Source organism: Clinocottus analis, unplaced genomic scaffold (genome assembly GCF_023055335.1).
Source record: "Clinocottus analis isolate CAN_PGR_092001 unplaced genomic scaffold, fCliAna1.0.p SCAF_13, whole genome shotgun sequence".
Classification (NCBI taxonomy): Eukaryota; Metazoa; Chordata; class Actinopteri; order Perciformes; family Cottidae; genus Clinocottus; species Clinocottus analis.
The window spans coordinates 5,449,508-5,467,304 of NW_027175854.1; the positions used below are offsets into that span (position 1 = coordinate 5,449,508).

A 17,797-nucleotide genomic window follows, 5' to 3' on the forward strand; every position below is an offset into this window, starting at 1 on the left:
GAAAAAAAAATGATGTTTTTATTATGTTTGCTCTGTACTGCACACATGAAACAATCACTATGTGTGTTTACATGCAGATCAGGTGAAAAGCATTGGGATTAGAGGCTTTTTTTGTAAATACAAATCTGGTTATATAGAAAGATGGTAATTGGAAAGGTTATCGGCTTACATGAAGTGTATTTACTGTAATGTTCAGTAATACTGGCGTGTACAAACACTAGATGTCGGAAGACATTGGTAAATTCTCTCATGATGTTTTTTTGGCTTTTTCTCCTCAGTCTTGTCTTGTGAAAAACATTCTCAGCTGGATTTAGGACAATTGACACTCATTCCAGTGTTTGGTCATAAAATGATCCTTGGCTGCCTCGTCTGTGTGCTTAGGATCATTGTAATGGGGCGACAGCACAATAAAGACGTGAACACCCTCTAAAACTCTGCAACATGAAACCCAGCACTTAAATCTAATAGTCATTGTTACGTTTCATACCCAATGTCCTTGAAGGGAATCAAATGAATGGAGGACAACAAATACTTTGTGGCTGCACAGTAGGCTTTTTACTTAGAGATCCTCACAGGTCCACTTGAATTCTAGTCAGCAAGACACAGCCCGAATTAGGGGTGAATGGGATCACAAAACTCGCAGTCATGATTTTATCATTGCTTTCATTCACAGACTGGATGAATAAAAAAATAAATAAAGGAAGCAAATATAACTTTCATAAATGCCCAATTCCAATTGCAGGTATTCGATGAGCCATATTGATTAAATACTATATAATCAAGAGGTCCATCCACCTCTACTAACTACAACAATACAGTTTTGCCTGCACATAATGAGGAATACTGCAGTAATGAGAGTATGTATAATAGTATCACAGTCCCATGAGACATTTCAGATTAGAATAGATTATTTGTATATCAGCCACGCAACTGAAAATAAATGTACTTGATAATGCTAACATACTTTTGGCGAATAACATTTTCAAAGCATGATTATTTATTGAACCGTGAGTGTGTATTTTTACACACGTCATATTCATTTTACTCTTAAGTAAGTAATCTGAATACTTCCTCCACCCCGGCGCACGTCACAGGTCTGTGAGACATAATCGTTGCAGGGGAGAAATGTGATTATGGGCCGAGGTGGAGAGTGTGAACTCAAGTGCAGGGAAATGGACACGTGACAACTAAGGTCTATTGATCCTCTCTTCCCTCTGGGCCGTATCTGACTGTCCTCTTCGGATCATGTCTCCTTTTTTTAACAGAACGTGTGGTGCGTGTGCATGTGGATTTGTATGTTGGTAGGTTAGAATTGGAATAGATGGACCATTTGTGCAATATTCCTTTTGTGCCTGCATGATGATTTTGAAAGATGACGTACAACCTGTCTGATATTTTGAAAACAACACATGCATCCAAGCCAATCAGAATCAAGTGTTCTATTTATGGCGTAATCGTGTCTTAACCTGGATTAATACAGACTTTACTGGACCACAATGAATGATTGCAACACACATATACGCACAAATGTCTGCCGACACACTTCCACAGCTCAACCACCCGCTGCTCACCATGGCTAGTGGCACGATGCCACCCAGGTCCTGCGGTGCCAGGCGGATGAGAGTTGGCACCTCACTGGTCAGGGTACGTGTGAGCGGATACTCAACCTGCCACGTCACCTCCCTCCCCCCCTGAGTCACCATGAGTCCGTTCACCTCCAGGTCCACCTGCAGCACTCGCTGGTAGCCCGGCGCCTCGGCCCTGCAAGTGCGGAAAGGGAGAAGATGTGTGTCAGTAGGGGATTTTGATAAAAGAGGAGGGCACCTGGAGGCAGACAGCAATCGGAAACAAACAAAAGAATGACGAGACAGAAATAAGGTAGGCGTCAAAAGGAATGAGGAAGTAGCAGGAAAAGGCAAGGAGATGAAGACAGTGAGACGTTGAAGGGAAGGAGACGTGAGGATGAGAGTGAAAAGAGAAGATGGAAAGAGGATGATGAAAAAATAGAACAGAAACGGGAAATAGGAAGCATGTTAAAGATGGTGGAAATAGAGAAAGATTGAGGGAAATGGAAGGAAAATGGTCTTCCATTAGGGAAAAGGAGTGAAAAAAAACAGCCGCTGAGAAATCACGCTGTAAATTTTAAATCAGGTTTAATAAAACATTCAACACAAATGTTGTAGGCCTACATGCATGAAGATGGTTTTGCTGTATTACATGAAGACGTTGCAGAGGAATATGCCATTTTTTAAGCACGATATCCCTCATCTCGAAGTCTGATATGAAACTAATCGCGATTGAGATTCATTCTCACATCCACAGAGAATCATGATATGACAGGAAAAAAAAGAAAAAGCAATTTATTTCTTCCTCTTGCAATATGGAGCTTCTCTTGCAGAGATTGTCAGGACCAGGCAAATCATTTTCTCCCAGCTGATGGAGATGCAAACAAAGCAGAAAAAAAACAATGAATGCCAAGCGAAATCCTCTAAACTTGTTTGATTTGCTGAGCACTAGGTTTGATCAAGCTGGCGCTTCTCCCTCAGGCGTTCTTTGTCACAGTCGAAACCCGACGCAACACCTTTTGCAACAACCGCGCACAGATCTGCATGCTCTCTTGAAAAGTGCAATTTGCACTTGGTGATCTGGAAGTGGCTCACAGGTAAACAATCATATTGAGGAAAAACAAAAGCTAAAGGAAATTCAGGAGGGATTATATGTACAGTGTGTGTTTTGGGCTTAAGTATAAAGTTGAATGTATACCGTAGACTTTTTATTTCCGTCCTGAGCAGAATGTTTGTTGTTTGGTTGTGTCACAATTAAAACAAGCCTGGAGAGAGCCCAAACTGAACATGAGGAGGGGGGAGGGAGTGTCGGGGGTAAGATCCAAGGTTTTCCTTGAACATATTTTGGCCAAGCCTCTATTTAAAACTCCCCCTTATGTGTTCGCACTTCAGACGTTAGCCTCACTTCAAAGTGCAGATTTAAGGACCCACTCTGGTAGAAAAGTATAAGAGAAAACTGTTTGGGAAGCTGAAAATTGGTGTGGATGAAAACAGCTTTTATTGCAATTCTGGGTCAGGCAAAAAAAAAGAAAGCTTTTATTTTTCAGTGGGTAATGCTCTGAATTATACTAAATATGTTTCCAAATGCCACTGAGAAGCTTTGGGATGGGGCGATCAGAGGTGAATAACGGTATGAATCTGGCCACTTAGTGAGCGCTGTTGAGGTATATTTCTGTTTGAACACAGAGGAATAACACAGGTATACTGGGCGTAGTAAATCGCAGTAGGTGGAGGTTCTTTATGATATTGTTTACACCATTGAACATCTTTCTGTGATTTTCTCTCCCTATTTTGACCGAAAGCACATCCATAACACTTCTGTTACGGCTGAAAATAGTCCCCACCAAATGCAATATTATCCTCTCCTGTTTGAACAATGCTTGTTTAAAACTAAAGTGTCTTATGTGAGGAAATAACAAAGCCTTCTTAAGAAAAAAAAAACTATATTTCTGTGACCTGCTTTCAACGATTTGCATCTTTAGTATGAACAAGTGGCCGTGGAGCTAGGCAACAGAGTCTGGGTGTTGAAAAATATTGAGATTTTGTCTTTAATGGGTTGCTAGTTGTATTTGAACTGGGAATGTTGCAGTTCATGGTCAACATCTTTACTCCAAACTCACACTTAACAGAATGTGTTGACTGTAAAACAAATACAACGTAATGCCAGCCTTATCCCTTCATGTTTATTGGCCAACATCGGAATGGAACATTTCTCCCACTCTCATTACCCTCACGTTCTGCTTCATTATGCACTAACCATCACATTCATGTGTAGATGAATACGTTTAAAATGATAAACAGTTCTATACTGACATTGTTTTGTACTGTAGAAATACTCAACTCTACACCATGAAAAGGGATTTATCAAATAGTCTAAATCAAAAACATTGCCAAATATTACTGCAAAATGTAATGACATAACCAATAACAACTTGATATTACTCATACATGAAGAACATTATGTTTGTTCTATTCCAACCATGTTTTCATGTGGGGTGCCGTTTATAAATTTCTAGACACATTTTTTGCTCTTTGAAATCCATTTCCTTTTTATCAGAGCAAAACATCAGAGGCAAAACAGATGAACTGCTGAGAGTAAACATCTCCCACAACCCATATACCCTACATCCTAGATGAGAACCCTATATATGTTACCTACATTTAATGTTCTAAAACAGTGTATTACTTTTAGGTTAATGGCTGTGGACCTTAAGTATCAGTTACTTGCCAACATCCATCACTCTTTTCCTTTTCAATTTCATCAAAAGAGAGAAGTTCAGAGTACTGTGGCGCCACAGCGGGATGTTCTCTGCTGCCTGGCAATATGCTGCGCTCAGGAGAAGTGACTGCAGTGATTATGTGGTTTACGCTTATGGTGTACAATTACAGCCAAATCAATTGCTATACAATGAAGCTGCAAACAATCAAAGCTTTAGTGCTGCATGCTACAATACAACTCCCCTTGACTCCCGATTTAATCTGTCTTCTTCTGTTGTCTTTATTATTGTCTCTTATTGTCTTTTTTCTTCTCCTTTCCACCACCCACTTTTATCTAAATCCTCTGCTTCACCTGCAGTGCAACGTGGCTCCCAATAGAGGGCAGTTCTCTCTCTCTCTCTCTCTCCCTCTCTCTCTCTCTCTCTCTCTCTCTCTCTCTCTCTCACCAGCGTGGGTCTGGAATGATGAATGTCTGCAACCCACTGGCCGGAGAGGTCAGCCTTCTTCCTCCATGTCTCATTAGGAACACAACTGCAACGTGTGCCCTTTCCTCAGCGAGATTACCATACAATTCAATACACTCCCTGGCAACTATCCCTTCTGCCCTGAGGTGGACGTAGCGATGGAGACAAAACGCCGAGCGGAAACCGGGTTAAAGGGACTACAATAAAAGCAAAATGCCTCCAGGGATCAGAGAAGTGACTCTGCCACTACTGTACAAAGGCGGACAGTGACAATGCCCCGGTATCGCAGCGGGTTTGTTGTGGTGAAATGAGGTGGAAAATCGGTCATGTCATTTTGAGGAGGCTTTTGAGGTATCTCCATTTGTCAGTCCTATTGTTGTGTGTGAAAGCACAATCAGAAGAAGGTAAAAGAATCCACTCAGAGGAAAATGCACGCTGACTTTCAATTCTGTAAGATACATTTCAAACACAGCCTTGTAGTAACAAAGGGGATCTGAGCGGTAAGAAGTGGAGTAACAGCAAGAAAAATGACAACAATGAAATTCCTTTTGTTCAGAAACAGGGAAATGAAAGTGCAGCTAAGCAACACAAAAGCCCTGTTAAACATGCAGCCATGTTTTCCTCTTTTCACTCTTAACACCTTCGTGGGTTCCTGGCTCGGAGAAAAGGTAGAGAGAGAAAGAGTCTGCTGTCTCTTTTGGAGACCCGAGGGGGTTCCTTTCATGCGTAGCAGTGATTTGGTTAGCACTGACAACAATGATACATCAAAGACCTGAATCTATTTCAACACAGTGAATCGACAGCGAGTCCAACAATAGAGGGAAAGACGGTTTGTGTGTTTGTACGGCAGGTGTTTATAGCCACTAAAACCCCCCAAAAAGCTCCATTCAAGTAAAAGTGATCATATTTGTGTTAATAATGGAGCCAGAAGACAACGAGATTCCCATCATGACCACTAACCAGTGTGAGGACATGCTAAACATACACTTCCTGGCTTGCCCATGGCCACGCTTTTGTGTGGTCAGATTTCTGTGCTATATTTTCCTGGCAATAAGAACTAGTTTGTTTGATTTGCTAAGAATGGGATGTTTGTGTTTGTGACCTCGCACTCGCACAGTTTTCTGTGTTTGGTTTGACTCTGGGTCAAACAAACAAGAGAGGAGGACATCTGCGAGACAGTACCTTCCAAGAAAGATGGGTTATGATGCATACCGGTGACTCCTGCCAACATTCAATGACTGAAGACATTTTTCTCATTCTATATTACTCGCTATTTGTTGCCGTTAATCTATCCGCAGATGGTGTATCCGCCGCAGCCAGTTAATGTCTGCCTTTGGCAATCTGGCTATATTACACGAAGATATTTGTTGACTGTAAGATGGTTTCAAATGTCAGCAAACAATGCTCATCACAGTTTCCTGGAACTCAAGGTGTTTTCTTCGCATCGCTTCGCTTGTCCAAAATTCACGGATATTCAATTTACAATGATAGAATACAGAGAAAGCAAATATTCACATTCCTCAACTAATCAATTGACATTGAAATTCTAATTTTAAGGGGATTGAACTGGTTTGGTACTGTTTTCCTTTACCAAGTACAATTTGTGGTGCAGACCGGTTTTGCAACTGGAAAATATAAACCTTTAAAGGTTTGGTATAAACAACCACATGCAGAGTTGCCTTGGCATTAAATGAATCCCGGACGTGCGAGATTAGCAGCAATTAAGTAGTTGCTGGCCATCTGCCTTCACATAAAGATCCATCTTCTGCTTTGGTCTAGCCGCTGTTAGCTAAATCTTCATTTTACAATCTTAAAAAAGTGAGAAAAATTAATTAGCAATTATTTCAGAATATATATAGAGAAAGGAACTAGAAGCGATGCACACTGGTGCACACACACACACACACACACACACACACACACACACACACACACACACACACACACACACACACACACACTTTATTCAGTACCAATGCTTCACTTGGTAGATTTCATGGAAAGTAGGGGATGTTTAAGGGTCTAAAGAATATTTGAAAAATGTAACTGGGAGTGTTAATGGTTCTTACAAGCGTTTCTGAAGGAAGGAAAGTTATTTCAGTCAGAGCAACGATAAAAGAAACTTTGCCAACTTTGGGTAATCCATATACTCAAACGGAAATGTGAAAATGACAAGTTTTCCTTCTGCAGTGGCTCCACAGCCTCACGGTGATGATAAGGAAGTCACCGGGCCAGGAGGAGTTCCAGTGTGACGCTGATTTTATGTCTGTGTCTTGTTGTGGAGTAAACATGTATGATATGACAAGTAAATTAGCAAGATTTAAAGCTGATTGTGCATTTTTGTATTCTTCTAACGTACAAAGCCAGGCGAGCTGTTTGACCCGGGGTTCAGTCTTTATTCTATACTCAGCTGATTGAGTGGGATCTTATTTCGGCACGAAAATTAAGAATCACATCTCCAAAGCGTCTTTTATTTTCCTATTAAAAGAAAATTAGTTTATTTCTTATTAAAATACACTTTTATTTTATAATATAATTTATATTCAAAATATTATATATTAATATGTACTTGTTTTAAACTACTGTTACCTGTTTGTTATTTATAAAATGTATCTATGATTGCAATTATATGTTTATTGTTTTCATAAAAAATGTATTTTATGCCCATGTTTTTTGTTATACACCTTTCACCGAGTCAAATTCATTGTATGTTCAACGTAGCCAAATACACAATTCTGATTCTGATTCTGAACTATTGCTTTAACGGCATTGTCACTGTGCAGAGAAGATGTTCTGGTGAGATGTAATTACTGCTCTTTCTTGCTCTCTGAGTGCTCTGTATGTGGTGACATGGATGATTCACTTTTGCAGCTGTTTTAATTATTTGTAGTTCACTTACCCTCCAGCTGTGCTGCTGAGTGTTTTCTGTGTTTGGAGTCCGATGTCTTTTAAACAAATACAATTTGATTCAAAGACCTCGGGGGAAATCGGATGATATCTCCAATGAATGGAACCTTTTGTCAGCAAGAGCTCCATCCTCTGCTTACTACAGTGGAGTTATAAAGGTCAGTGCACATTCGCAGTGGAAACTACTGTAGTTCATCCCCAGTGTGTGCGTAATGAGGTAATTTAGCCTGATGTAGGCTAGTTGGGGGTCATTGGAATATAATGATTAATAAATTAGGATCTGGTACAGCAGAAACCCTATTTTATGTGTGTGCATCCCAAGAGAGTCCCGGCTCCTCTCTAATGAGTTTCACTAGCTCAGGTCTAATATCTCTCCTCGATGATGCTAATGAGATCCTATTGAAACCAGCAGTACTCCCTTCTCTGTCGCACCGATGAACAGCAGACCTGAGATGCAACTGAACGTGATAGTTTGGAGTGTTACAGGCGAGTTATTCGGGGCCGTTGGAGGCCCTCTGGGGCTCGGGAGAGTTGATGAAGCAGGAAAGAGTGGCAGAGAGAGAAAGCGACCGCAGAATAAAACTGAATGTGCAAAAATGTCTCAAAATTGTGTGTGAATAATCATGACTTAGTCATCGTGAAACGACTGAGACGAGGAAAATTTGTCCCCGAAGACAGCTCAGTGAGCCACATCACAGTTGTTAGTAATACATGTGTGGCGCTCATAAATCATTTGCACTAACTTCCTAACCTTGTGCTGTCTGGGTGGACTGGTGGCTCTCAATCCAGGGAAAGCCTGTTTCATCTGTGCGGACTGGATGCGTTTATGGAGCGATAAACATTGACATATGACAGACAGATAATGAAAGAGATCATAAAATAAAACCATGTCAAGAGGCAGATCAAACGTAAAATAACCAATTTATGTATGCTGGAGATTTCCCCCAGGATCTATCAAACCTGCGACGTCAGCACTGGCCCTGTCAGTACAGATTAGTTTACTTTCACAGTAGGCCTGCAAAGGGACCTGAGTGCAAATCGCGCAGGGGTGCAGAGGATGAAAAAAAAAAAAGAAGAAAATAGTGCAATTCTTCTACTAAATTGCCTTTTTAGTCTGTCTCTTCTTTAATATTTTCTGGAATAACCCCCTCTGTTTTTTTTGTTGCTGCAACACATTACTTCTTCAAACTGCCTACTGGTCTATTTTCTTTCTTTCTCTGTGCGATATTTTCCCTATGTTCCTCTCAAACGGTGTGTGAAATGAGGGGATTCGGGCGTCCTGCCTGAAACAGATGCGGCTCCGTGCATCAACCAATCAAAAGGTTGTGTAGCCACTCTGCACCGTATCGAAGCTCAAGCAAATCAGAGCCTAAAAAAAGTGGCAGACAAACAGACATTTTCTGAAAAATTTGAGATGTTAACATTGTGCAAAAACACTCCGTTGAGCTTGTCTTCTAAAAGTTGAATCCAAGTCAGATCATGACTAGAAAGGAGATGTCATAGCAGCGAGTGAGCTCTTTAGTTTTACCCATGACCATAATCATCAGTTTGATTCGGATTGGCAGGAATATGGGGGAAATTGTATCACCATAATAGCAACACGGTGCCTGAAAATGAACATAGATGTTAACCTCGAACAAAAATGGCAAAGACCCTCACCATCAAACACTGATGCTTTTAACCAAAACCCATGTCTCAGTTCAAATGCAACTACACATGGATGCAGCCCACACACATGTTTTTACTTACCAGAGTTTATCTTGAGAATATTAAAAAGTTAATACTGAACACGCCTGCAAGACTTCCACTGTCAAGAAATTGCGTTTTGTTAGTCCATCCATCACTTTTGTCCAGACTGAAAGGTCCTGGGCGACTATTTGACGGATTGCTTTGACATTTTGTGCAGATAGGATATTCGTGGTGCCAAGAGGATCCATCTTACTGACTCTGGTGACCCCTGCCTCTTCCTCGATCACCACCAGCAGGTCAAAACTTTCACTTATTCCTTGAAATATCTCAACATCTACAAGATGGATTGTTACAGACATGAGACACTTTGCTGAGCCTATAACTTTTCCCCTACTGTCATCATCTACTTGGTGGAATTTTAGATTTCTCCAGTATTTTGGTTGATGATCAAATGTCTGCAAAACTAATGACTTTGCCATCAATGTCAACTAGAAAATGTCAACATGCTAACACACTGTGGTGGACACGGTAAACCTTAATCCTACTTAAAATCACAAAGGTGTCATGGAGTCGCTACGAAATGTAGCGGTTTTAAGTTTTTTAAATTGCATACGTTGACTTGTTTCTATTTACCAAAGAAAGCAATTTTTCCTGAGCAAAGCGTTTTAGCCTAGAGCTAACCCACAGGACACAGGATACAAAATTCTCCTACGTACACCTGACCATCCATTTTGAATGTTATCAGCTGATTGTATTTCCCTTATCAGTGATTATAAGCCTCCTAGAAATGTGTTAGGAAGGACCTGCTACACCTACTAGCGGGTTCAGTGGGCCGTCTCTTTTCATTTTCACCCAAGAGGGCTATATTTGTGTCTCATTTTGAACAACAGCTCAAGTTTGATTTGTTTTACTGTGTGTTAGGTTGCTTGGGTAGGTTGTCTCCTTTGTAGCATTAGAATGGTCACGATAACAATGTATCGCCTATTAATCGGCTGATAACGTTCAAAATGGGTGGCCAAACCACCCATCCTGTACTCGTTTTAGATCTACTATAATAAGGACACATGCTGCCAGTGAACCAGTGAATGTAATCCAGATGGCGGTTAAGGTTTCTCGGAAATCAGATTTTTGAAACAGATTTAATAGGAAATGGGGATGTTCACAGTTTTAGTGGGAGAAAAAAAAATCCTGCGTATGGTCTAACTGATGTGCCGTACAAATAGATTTGAAATAACACTGATTATAATTTGTAATCAGGGAATAGCACAGCTAGTTTTGATTTTTTTTTTTTAATATGTCTTTAACCTCTGGAAAGAGAAATAAATGCGGTCTGAATAAACCCTTTGAACATAAGTGTTTACTTTTACCTCTGAGTCAGCTACACTGAAGTGCGAGATTAAAGCATTTGCAGAGGTGAGGGAAAACTTGTTTTTCTTCCAGTCTCTCTGGATATGTAATATCTCAAATGAGTGGATTCCTTGACAATCAGGGCGCTGAGAGCCCACACAACGCCTGCTTCACAGCCACAGTACCGCCGTCACCTTTTAGCGTCTTCTATCCCCGTATTGATTTCTGTGAGCTGCAGTGTTAGTAAAATTCTCTAGAGAGCTACGGGGCTCATCCTCTTATCCTGGACAATAAGATCAACTCAGTGTGACTGGCTCATCTCCCCCCTTGGAGTTTTAACTCTCCACCAGAGATGACACTTATTCCTTTCCTTGTTACTCACATATCCACACAAAGACGACAAAGGATTAGATCAAGTTTCTCTTCTTAATATTTTCCACTCAGTGGCTGGCTGCTACTGTTGGATCTCATGATGAGTAGGATTTTAAGGCTTTGTGTACTGTGACCTGGTCCCACTTTTATATTTCTGTATTTTCCTCTTTGTTTTTGCTTTTGTCTTACCACTCCACACTTGCTTTATTCCCCTCTCCCACCTCTTTTTGTCTTTCTTTGTGTCAATCTTCCTCTCAATGTGCCACAACGTTGAGCGAGCAGGGGAGATTTGCCAGGCTGTCCTTTTCGTCTTTTCTCTTCTGAACTTCAGTTGACATATATTTGCAGCATCTACACAAAAAGGCTAAACAGAGCATTAAACAACTGAAAAAATGATTGTCTTCCCCCCGCTGAACTGCCTCTGATGTTCTTTACTTTTAGCAAGGTGATATGGTGCGTACAGCATTGGTCTGTGGGGGTCTGTCGACCGTCGAAAGACGAACTCAACAAAATGCTAGCCACAAGAAGACTGGCGTGTTTGATTGATACGTTCCCGTAAGAGTACCTTTTCTCTATTAAAAAAATGAAAGGCTACAGTGTTTACTTTTGCAGATGGCGGTGCCATTCTGCATTTACTCTTTATCGGCGATTCAGGAATGATTAGTTTTTCAACCTCAGGTTGTGCAATGGTGAAGCAATGACTAACAGAAGAGCAGGTCAAATATGGTGAATACAGGCTAGCAAGCGCCAAAAACCATGACTGAATGAGATAATAAGATGCAGATCCTCTTGTTGACTCGCTGTGGGCCTCAACGAGTGAAAAATTATAGTGTTAAAATTGTAGTGAAAGCTATTGCTTCAAAGTGTGCATGTTGTCCATAGACACTACGTGCATGTTTTCTGCAGTCCATGGACATGAGTGTTCTGCTTGCTTTTTAAAATAATTAGCTGTAGACTATGACAGGACAATCTTGTTGTTTTTAAGGTTGTCCTCCACGGTTTCTTTTGTACTTGTATGCGCAAGGCCATGTGACATGCATCCTTTGTGTTAGCTAAAAGAATTATTTAATAATATCAAAATGAAAAAAAAAATGGTGTTAGTGATCTTTAGCCACGAGAGAGTTTTGGCTAAAATTGCTTTTTGTATTTGAAAATTCAAAAGATTGTATGAAAATGTTTCAATTTTTTCCCCCGGCTGGCCTGATTTTCTATTTTCACATTACGCAGCGGAGGGTAGCTGTGCCCTTGTTGCAGTAGCCGCCTCTTTGTCCGGCCTTTCTTTGCCTCTCCAGTTCTAATGAGGTCTCTACTTCTCTTCATCCCAGTTAGGCTGACTCATCTTGTTGTGTTATGGGCTATTTTATGATGAGGATGTGTCATTGTTAGTCATTTTTAACCTGACACTTTGTTTCACTTGTTTCTGACAGTAAAACTAACTTCCCATAGCATTTTGTGTTTCTGTCTTTCTTAGCGTCCCTTGGAGATCATTGAAATGGTTCAATACACTTTCAATGGATTGAATGACTGGCTCATTTAAATGCACCTGCATCTTGTCTCTATTGACAGGGTTTTACATCATCTATGCAACCATCGTAACTGCAGCCTTCGCCAAGCTGTATCACCTTCAACCGCTCCAGTTTCATCAGAGACACCGGCCTAATTTGTATCTGCAAAACACCCCGTCTGCCTCTCCGTCGCACACTCCAAGGTACAAACAAATACCAGAACAGGCAAGAAGCCTGCATGCGTGTACACAGCCCAACACAAACCTACATAAACAAACTCCCTGGTACAGTTTATTAGATTGGTCTATCTGGACAGGGTTAATAAGAATTCTGGCCCCTCTGTGGCCCTTTACTGACCTGGACCCTTACCTCTGCTCGCTTGCCTCATTATTCTGTCAAGTAAACAGAACCCCTCTCCTCCTCGCCCTCTGGACGAGGGAGAGAGTTGCTGAGAGAGGGAGGGCCACAGAGTTACTTACGGTGCTGTCCCCTTCATTCCTCTCCCCCTGGTGTTAAACCCAAAAGTTAGAAAGCAAACAATTCTAACAAAAGTCTAACGATATCTCTTCACTTCTCACCTACACACTCATAAACACAAATAATATAACCCTGAGTTTAGAATGGATGAAATTGAATGAGACAATAGAATTGTCTGACCTTGACTCAAAAACCCAAAGTTTATTTCATTAACAATATGAAAAAGAACAGCGACACAGGCTTACATTTGTGAAGATGAAACCAGCTAATGATTGATATATTCCAGCAAATAATGATTCGGGGATTATTAAAATGCTTTCATTTTCATTTTCTTTAAAATGACCCCCCCCCCCCCCAATTAAGGAACTAATCTGTGTAGCGCTTCAAGCAGCATGTTTAAATTGTCTGTAAAAGTCTGTGTGCAGGAAATCCTTTGACAAGTTCTTGCCGTACCTCAAATATGAAATGCACCTCAAAGAGAGCTGTAAAGCATTAACAGGAGGCAGGGATTCAGCGGATGATTTATTAGAAGATGAAGTGGATCAGAGGGTTTGAGCCGAGGGTCCCAAGGCCAATAGGCCTGCCTTATCAAACGGCACCAGGCTCCATGGCCAATCTCCAACTGTGGGCAACTCGACCAGTGCTGGCTCTGGTTGCTGATACAAGTCAGATTTATTACAGAGCTTTATTAGGAAGCGAAAAAGACTTGGATTTACTTTTGCTTATAAAAAATATGAGTAGCCTCAATTCCTAAATGTATACTAAAGGAAAAAAGAACACTTTACTCTTTAATGGATCACCAGGTCACATCAATTTGAACAAGTTGAGGAGAGTTTGCACTGCTAAGACAGAAACTATGACGTTGGTTCCAATCTGATATTGGACCTCACATCATGAAACGACTATTTGATAAATGTAGGCCCTGAACACAACAGAACGAAAACCCACAACAGACTGACATAATAGATAACCAAAGACTAAACCTCCGGTTGTTTTCCAGCAGACTTCATCCCTTGGATTAGCCAAAGAGCAGAGGCCTGATCATAGCCCCGGAGGGACCAATCAAGCATGTTTTACTTCATGCAGGTTTGGGATATCATAGAATCTACACTAAATATCTGATGCATGCAGAAAAGGGGGAAGGCTAGGAAGAGGAGAAAGCAGTGAGTAGGAGGATGTGGTATAAATCATTCTTGCAGAGATTAAATTAATTATATTGCATTAGTGGCATTGCGTCCATTTTGATATCCATTAATGATGACAGGTTTGAGGGAATAAATATGACTGGTGTTTATATTTTGATCATGTTGGAGTCTAGACTAAGAAAGCTTTTATGGATCCTTTATGATTGCATAAAGCATGAGAAGGCCCTGCAACACATAGGACTCACATGCCACTCATGCTAATTAAATTACCCACGATCAATGTTGCCGATCCATCTAGCGATCACATAGTTGCCTGCCTTGGACGGCTGTAGAAATCTTTTTTAATTTAAGGGAGACAGTGAGGGAGCCTTCCGGCAATGCATTAGTGGCCCTCCGGGTAAACACCGGGAAATAAGATGTCTGGATGATTGCTTAAAAGGATTACGAAACAGTCCTTTTTTTTCAAATCCAAATTGTATGCTACCACCTGTACATGTTGTGATTTTAAAAAAAAATTGAAGGAAACAGCAGTTCACAAACATACTAATTAGACCACCTGGAAGGGTGATTGCTTCATCTCCCCTATCCATCATCTACAACATTGTACTTTTACAAGACCATTTACACATTCAAGGGCACGCTAGAAAACACACACACACACACACACACACACACACACACACACACACACAGTCTGCTAGAGCGTTTGAACCAGTGTTAATTAAACAGATTACAACACAGGGCTAATCAAAACTGCCACGCTCTTCAAGGCCCAAACTAATGGTAGTCTATTCTTTAATTTCCCACTTAATCAAATACATATAAGAAGGTGCATGTGTGCGCGCACAGATTCCCCCAGCAGGCAGGTCATTAACATCCGGGCTTCTCGCTGATGCATGGAGAGTTCCTCCATTGGAATCAGATTGTACTGAATGGACCTTTGATTTAACTGCGGTTTGAAATGCAGTCCCACTGGTCCTGCTCGCTCTGGCCATTGATTGTCTGTGTTCATTCACCATTTGAGTTAAGCTCGGTGCAATCAGAAAGAACAGCACAAGGGCCTTTGACCCCACCCTGCGAACTGAAGAGGACTGCATATCGAACTCCTTTCCCGTTCAATCTTCACTCATCATTGTTCTGTCAATTATTTCGGCCCCTAACGACTCTCCGGCACGGAGTAAAGCTGCCTTGTAGACACATATCCACTAACCCAAACAATGTACATTTGCATGCACTCACGGTTCGTGGGGTGTAGTCAAATGTCAGCACTGAATGAACAGCCCATTCTTTATTCAAATCGACCCTCATGTACGTATTCATGCCTAAACTGGAGCTCTGGAGGCGAATTTTATATTCATGCATTAGACGAGCAGCCAACATATGGAATATTCACCATATCCAATGTAGGATGACATTATTGCTCATGATAAAAAAAATGCATATCTTATTTCTACTATTTTCTAATGGCAGGTTTTCCATAAGAGAAGCCACATCATAACTGCCCCGCTTTTCATGTAAAGGAAGGAGAAAGTATGGGCAACCCTTCATTGTGAAGGGGCAAAGATGTGATGAGAGCCGGAGAATATTGCATCCCATATAAGGCCTCAAGCTATTATCATCATATCATGAGAACAATCAATCAAATTGGGTTAAAATGTACATGCTGTTTCAGAGCCACTCAGATATGTATAATGGGATCATGAATACAGCACATTTCCATATGCACCACAAAGTGGGTTGTTCAGACTCCCGGGGCCCCAGGTAACCTTATGTGAAATTGAATACAGAATACAATGCAGGGACTAACACCCCTGCATATATTTATTCATATATGTTCACATTCTGGTTGCTTGCAAACCTCATCTGGTTTATTAAAAAGATGAATTTTGGTTTCAGAACAATATGGTTGAAATAAGCTCTATATCAATAAGAATATGTTCTGATACTTGCATGTATTGCAATATGGCAAATGTAGACAAAACAATGAGCTGTGTTTCACTCTGCTTGCTTTTGTAGTGGCAGAAGTTGATGCAAATTCAGGTCGACAAGAAATGAATCAAGACATATGCACTTGAGGGGTGTTTATATGCATAGAAAGACTGCTGCTATGGTGCCCATCCCTACTAGTATAACCTTCTTTGTGAGTGTGAGTGTGTGTATTTGTATGTGCGTTTACATGTGCACCTTTTGGAGGAACTAAATACGATCTAATATGGCGTGATATTGGCTCAACTAAATGTTACCAGTGTGCATTTGTAGACAAGCAGCTGCAACATGAGGAGCATTGTTCCCCTGCAGGATTGTTTACCTGCTGGAATTATTTGCGTGACCAAGGAGGAATAATAAAATGTTCTGCTGTAGGGCCAACGCCCCGGGCAAAAACATAGGGATCTCAAGTGTCACGCATTGAGCGTGACTGTCACTCATTTCGGCCTTAAGTCACGCCCTCCTGCCACACATCGTATTTCTCAGGCTGAAAAAAAACTCTAGGCTATTTAATGTGCCGCAGTGCGCTAACATGACCTGGTGGCGCTGCCCTCACCATGGAGGAATCAAGCACGTCTCCCCCAAATCCCCTGGAGTTCTGCCGTGAGGTGCCACTCGTAAGCCAATCAAAAAAAGAAATGAGCTACACGAATAGCTAATCATAAAAACATATCTTTTGTACCTGTTGTATCTATATATTTAACAAATACGAAGAAACAAAAGGTTACAACAGCTCTTCTTAGCAAACTGGATGAAATGTGGCGATGAATTTCTGCTGATGGACCATTGAAAATATTCGACAAATGTAACTGCAGAAAAGTCTTTGAATGAGTACAAGTTGAGGAAAATAGTATACTTGTTTAGGATATTTCTCGATAATTCAGAGATGGAGATGGATTTGAGTAAAGGGTTTAAAAGAGAAAAATCTGTGAATGCAGCCAGCACATAAGACTTAGCCAGCTCATGCGATTGGTCTTCTGTAAACACAGTAGTATTTGAGAGTGTTGAGGCGTTCTGTGAGAGATACCCAGAGGTGCACAGCCCAGTCTATGGAAGGTGATGGGGATCAAAGCCAAACTCCATGTAGTACCAGAGGCTATTTATACGTTTTTCAAACCACACTTCGTGCTTTATGCACCGAGAGGAGCTGATGGTGTTATTACGCCAAATAATTCTAGTGAATCTTACACTGAAAGTGAGGAGAATTTGTGGGATATCTTTAAAGCAGCAGCATAGCAAGCCCGCCACAGCACATTGCAGACTTGGAAATGGGCTACAGGTTCTTGAGAGAGAATACACCTTGATTTTGCAGAGGATAATAAGCAGATGTGTTGTGTTTTTGAATGGATGCATATGCTCGCTTGCCTGAGGTTATGCTTTCGAAGACCACCACAGTGGCAAAACTATTGAGGTTTTGAGAAACCTATTTGCATCATGCAGATTGCATAAAAAGGTATTGGCAGACAATGGACCTCAATTTATTTCAGCAGAAAAGGGATCAAGAAAGTTATGAGGAAAACACATGTACGTCTGTATAAATGTTCATAGTCATATGAACATTTGACTATGAACATTCATAATCAATCATGTTGACTCACCGGAGCCCTAAAGACCACAACTAA

At 40.9% G+C, this 17,797-nt stretch overlaps 1 protein-coding gene across 1 annotated transcript in view; it reads right to left on the minus strand.

Moving 5' to 3' along the window:
• Positions 1–17,797, minus strand: part of si:dkey-112m2.1 (transmembrane protein 132C) — a 124,116-nt gene that overhangs the window by 30,240 nt on the left and 76,079 nt on the right. Inside the window, exon 5 of the mRNA XM_068574828.1 lies at positions 1,572–1,761. Within this exon, the coding sequence (XP_068430929.1) occupies positions 1,572–1,761 (190 nt within the window). The remainder of the gene's footprint in view (positions 1–1,571; positions 1,762–17,797) is intronic.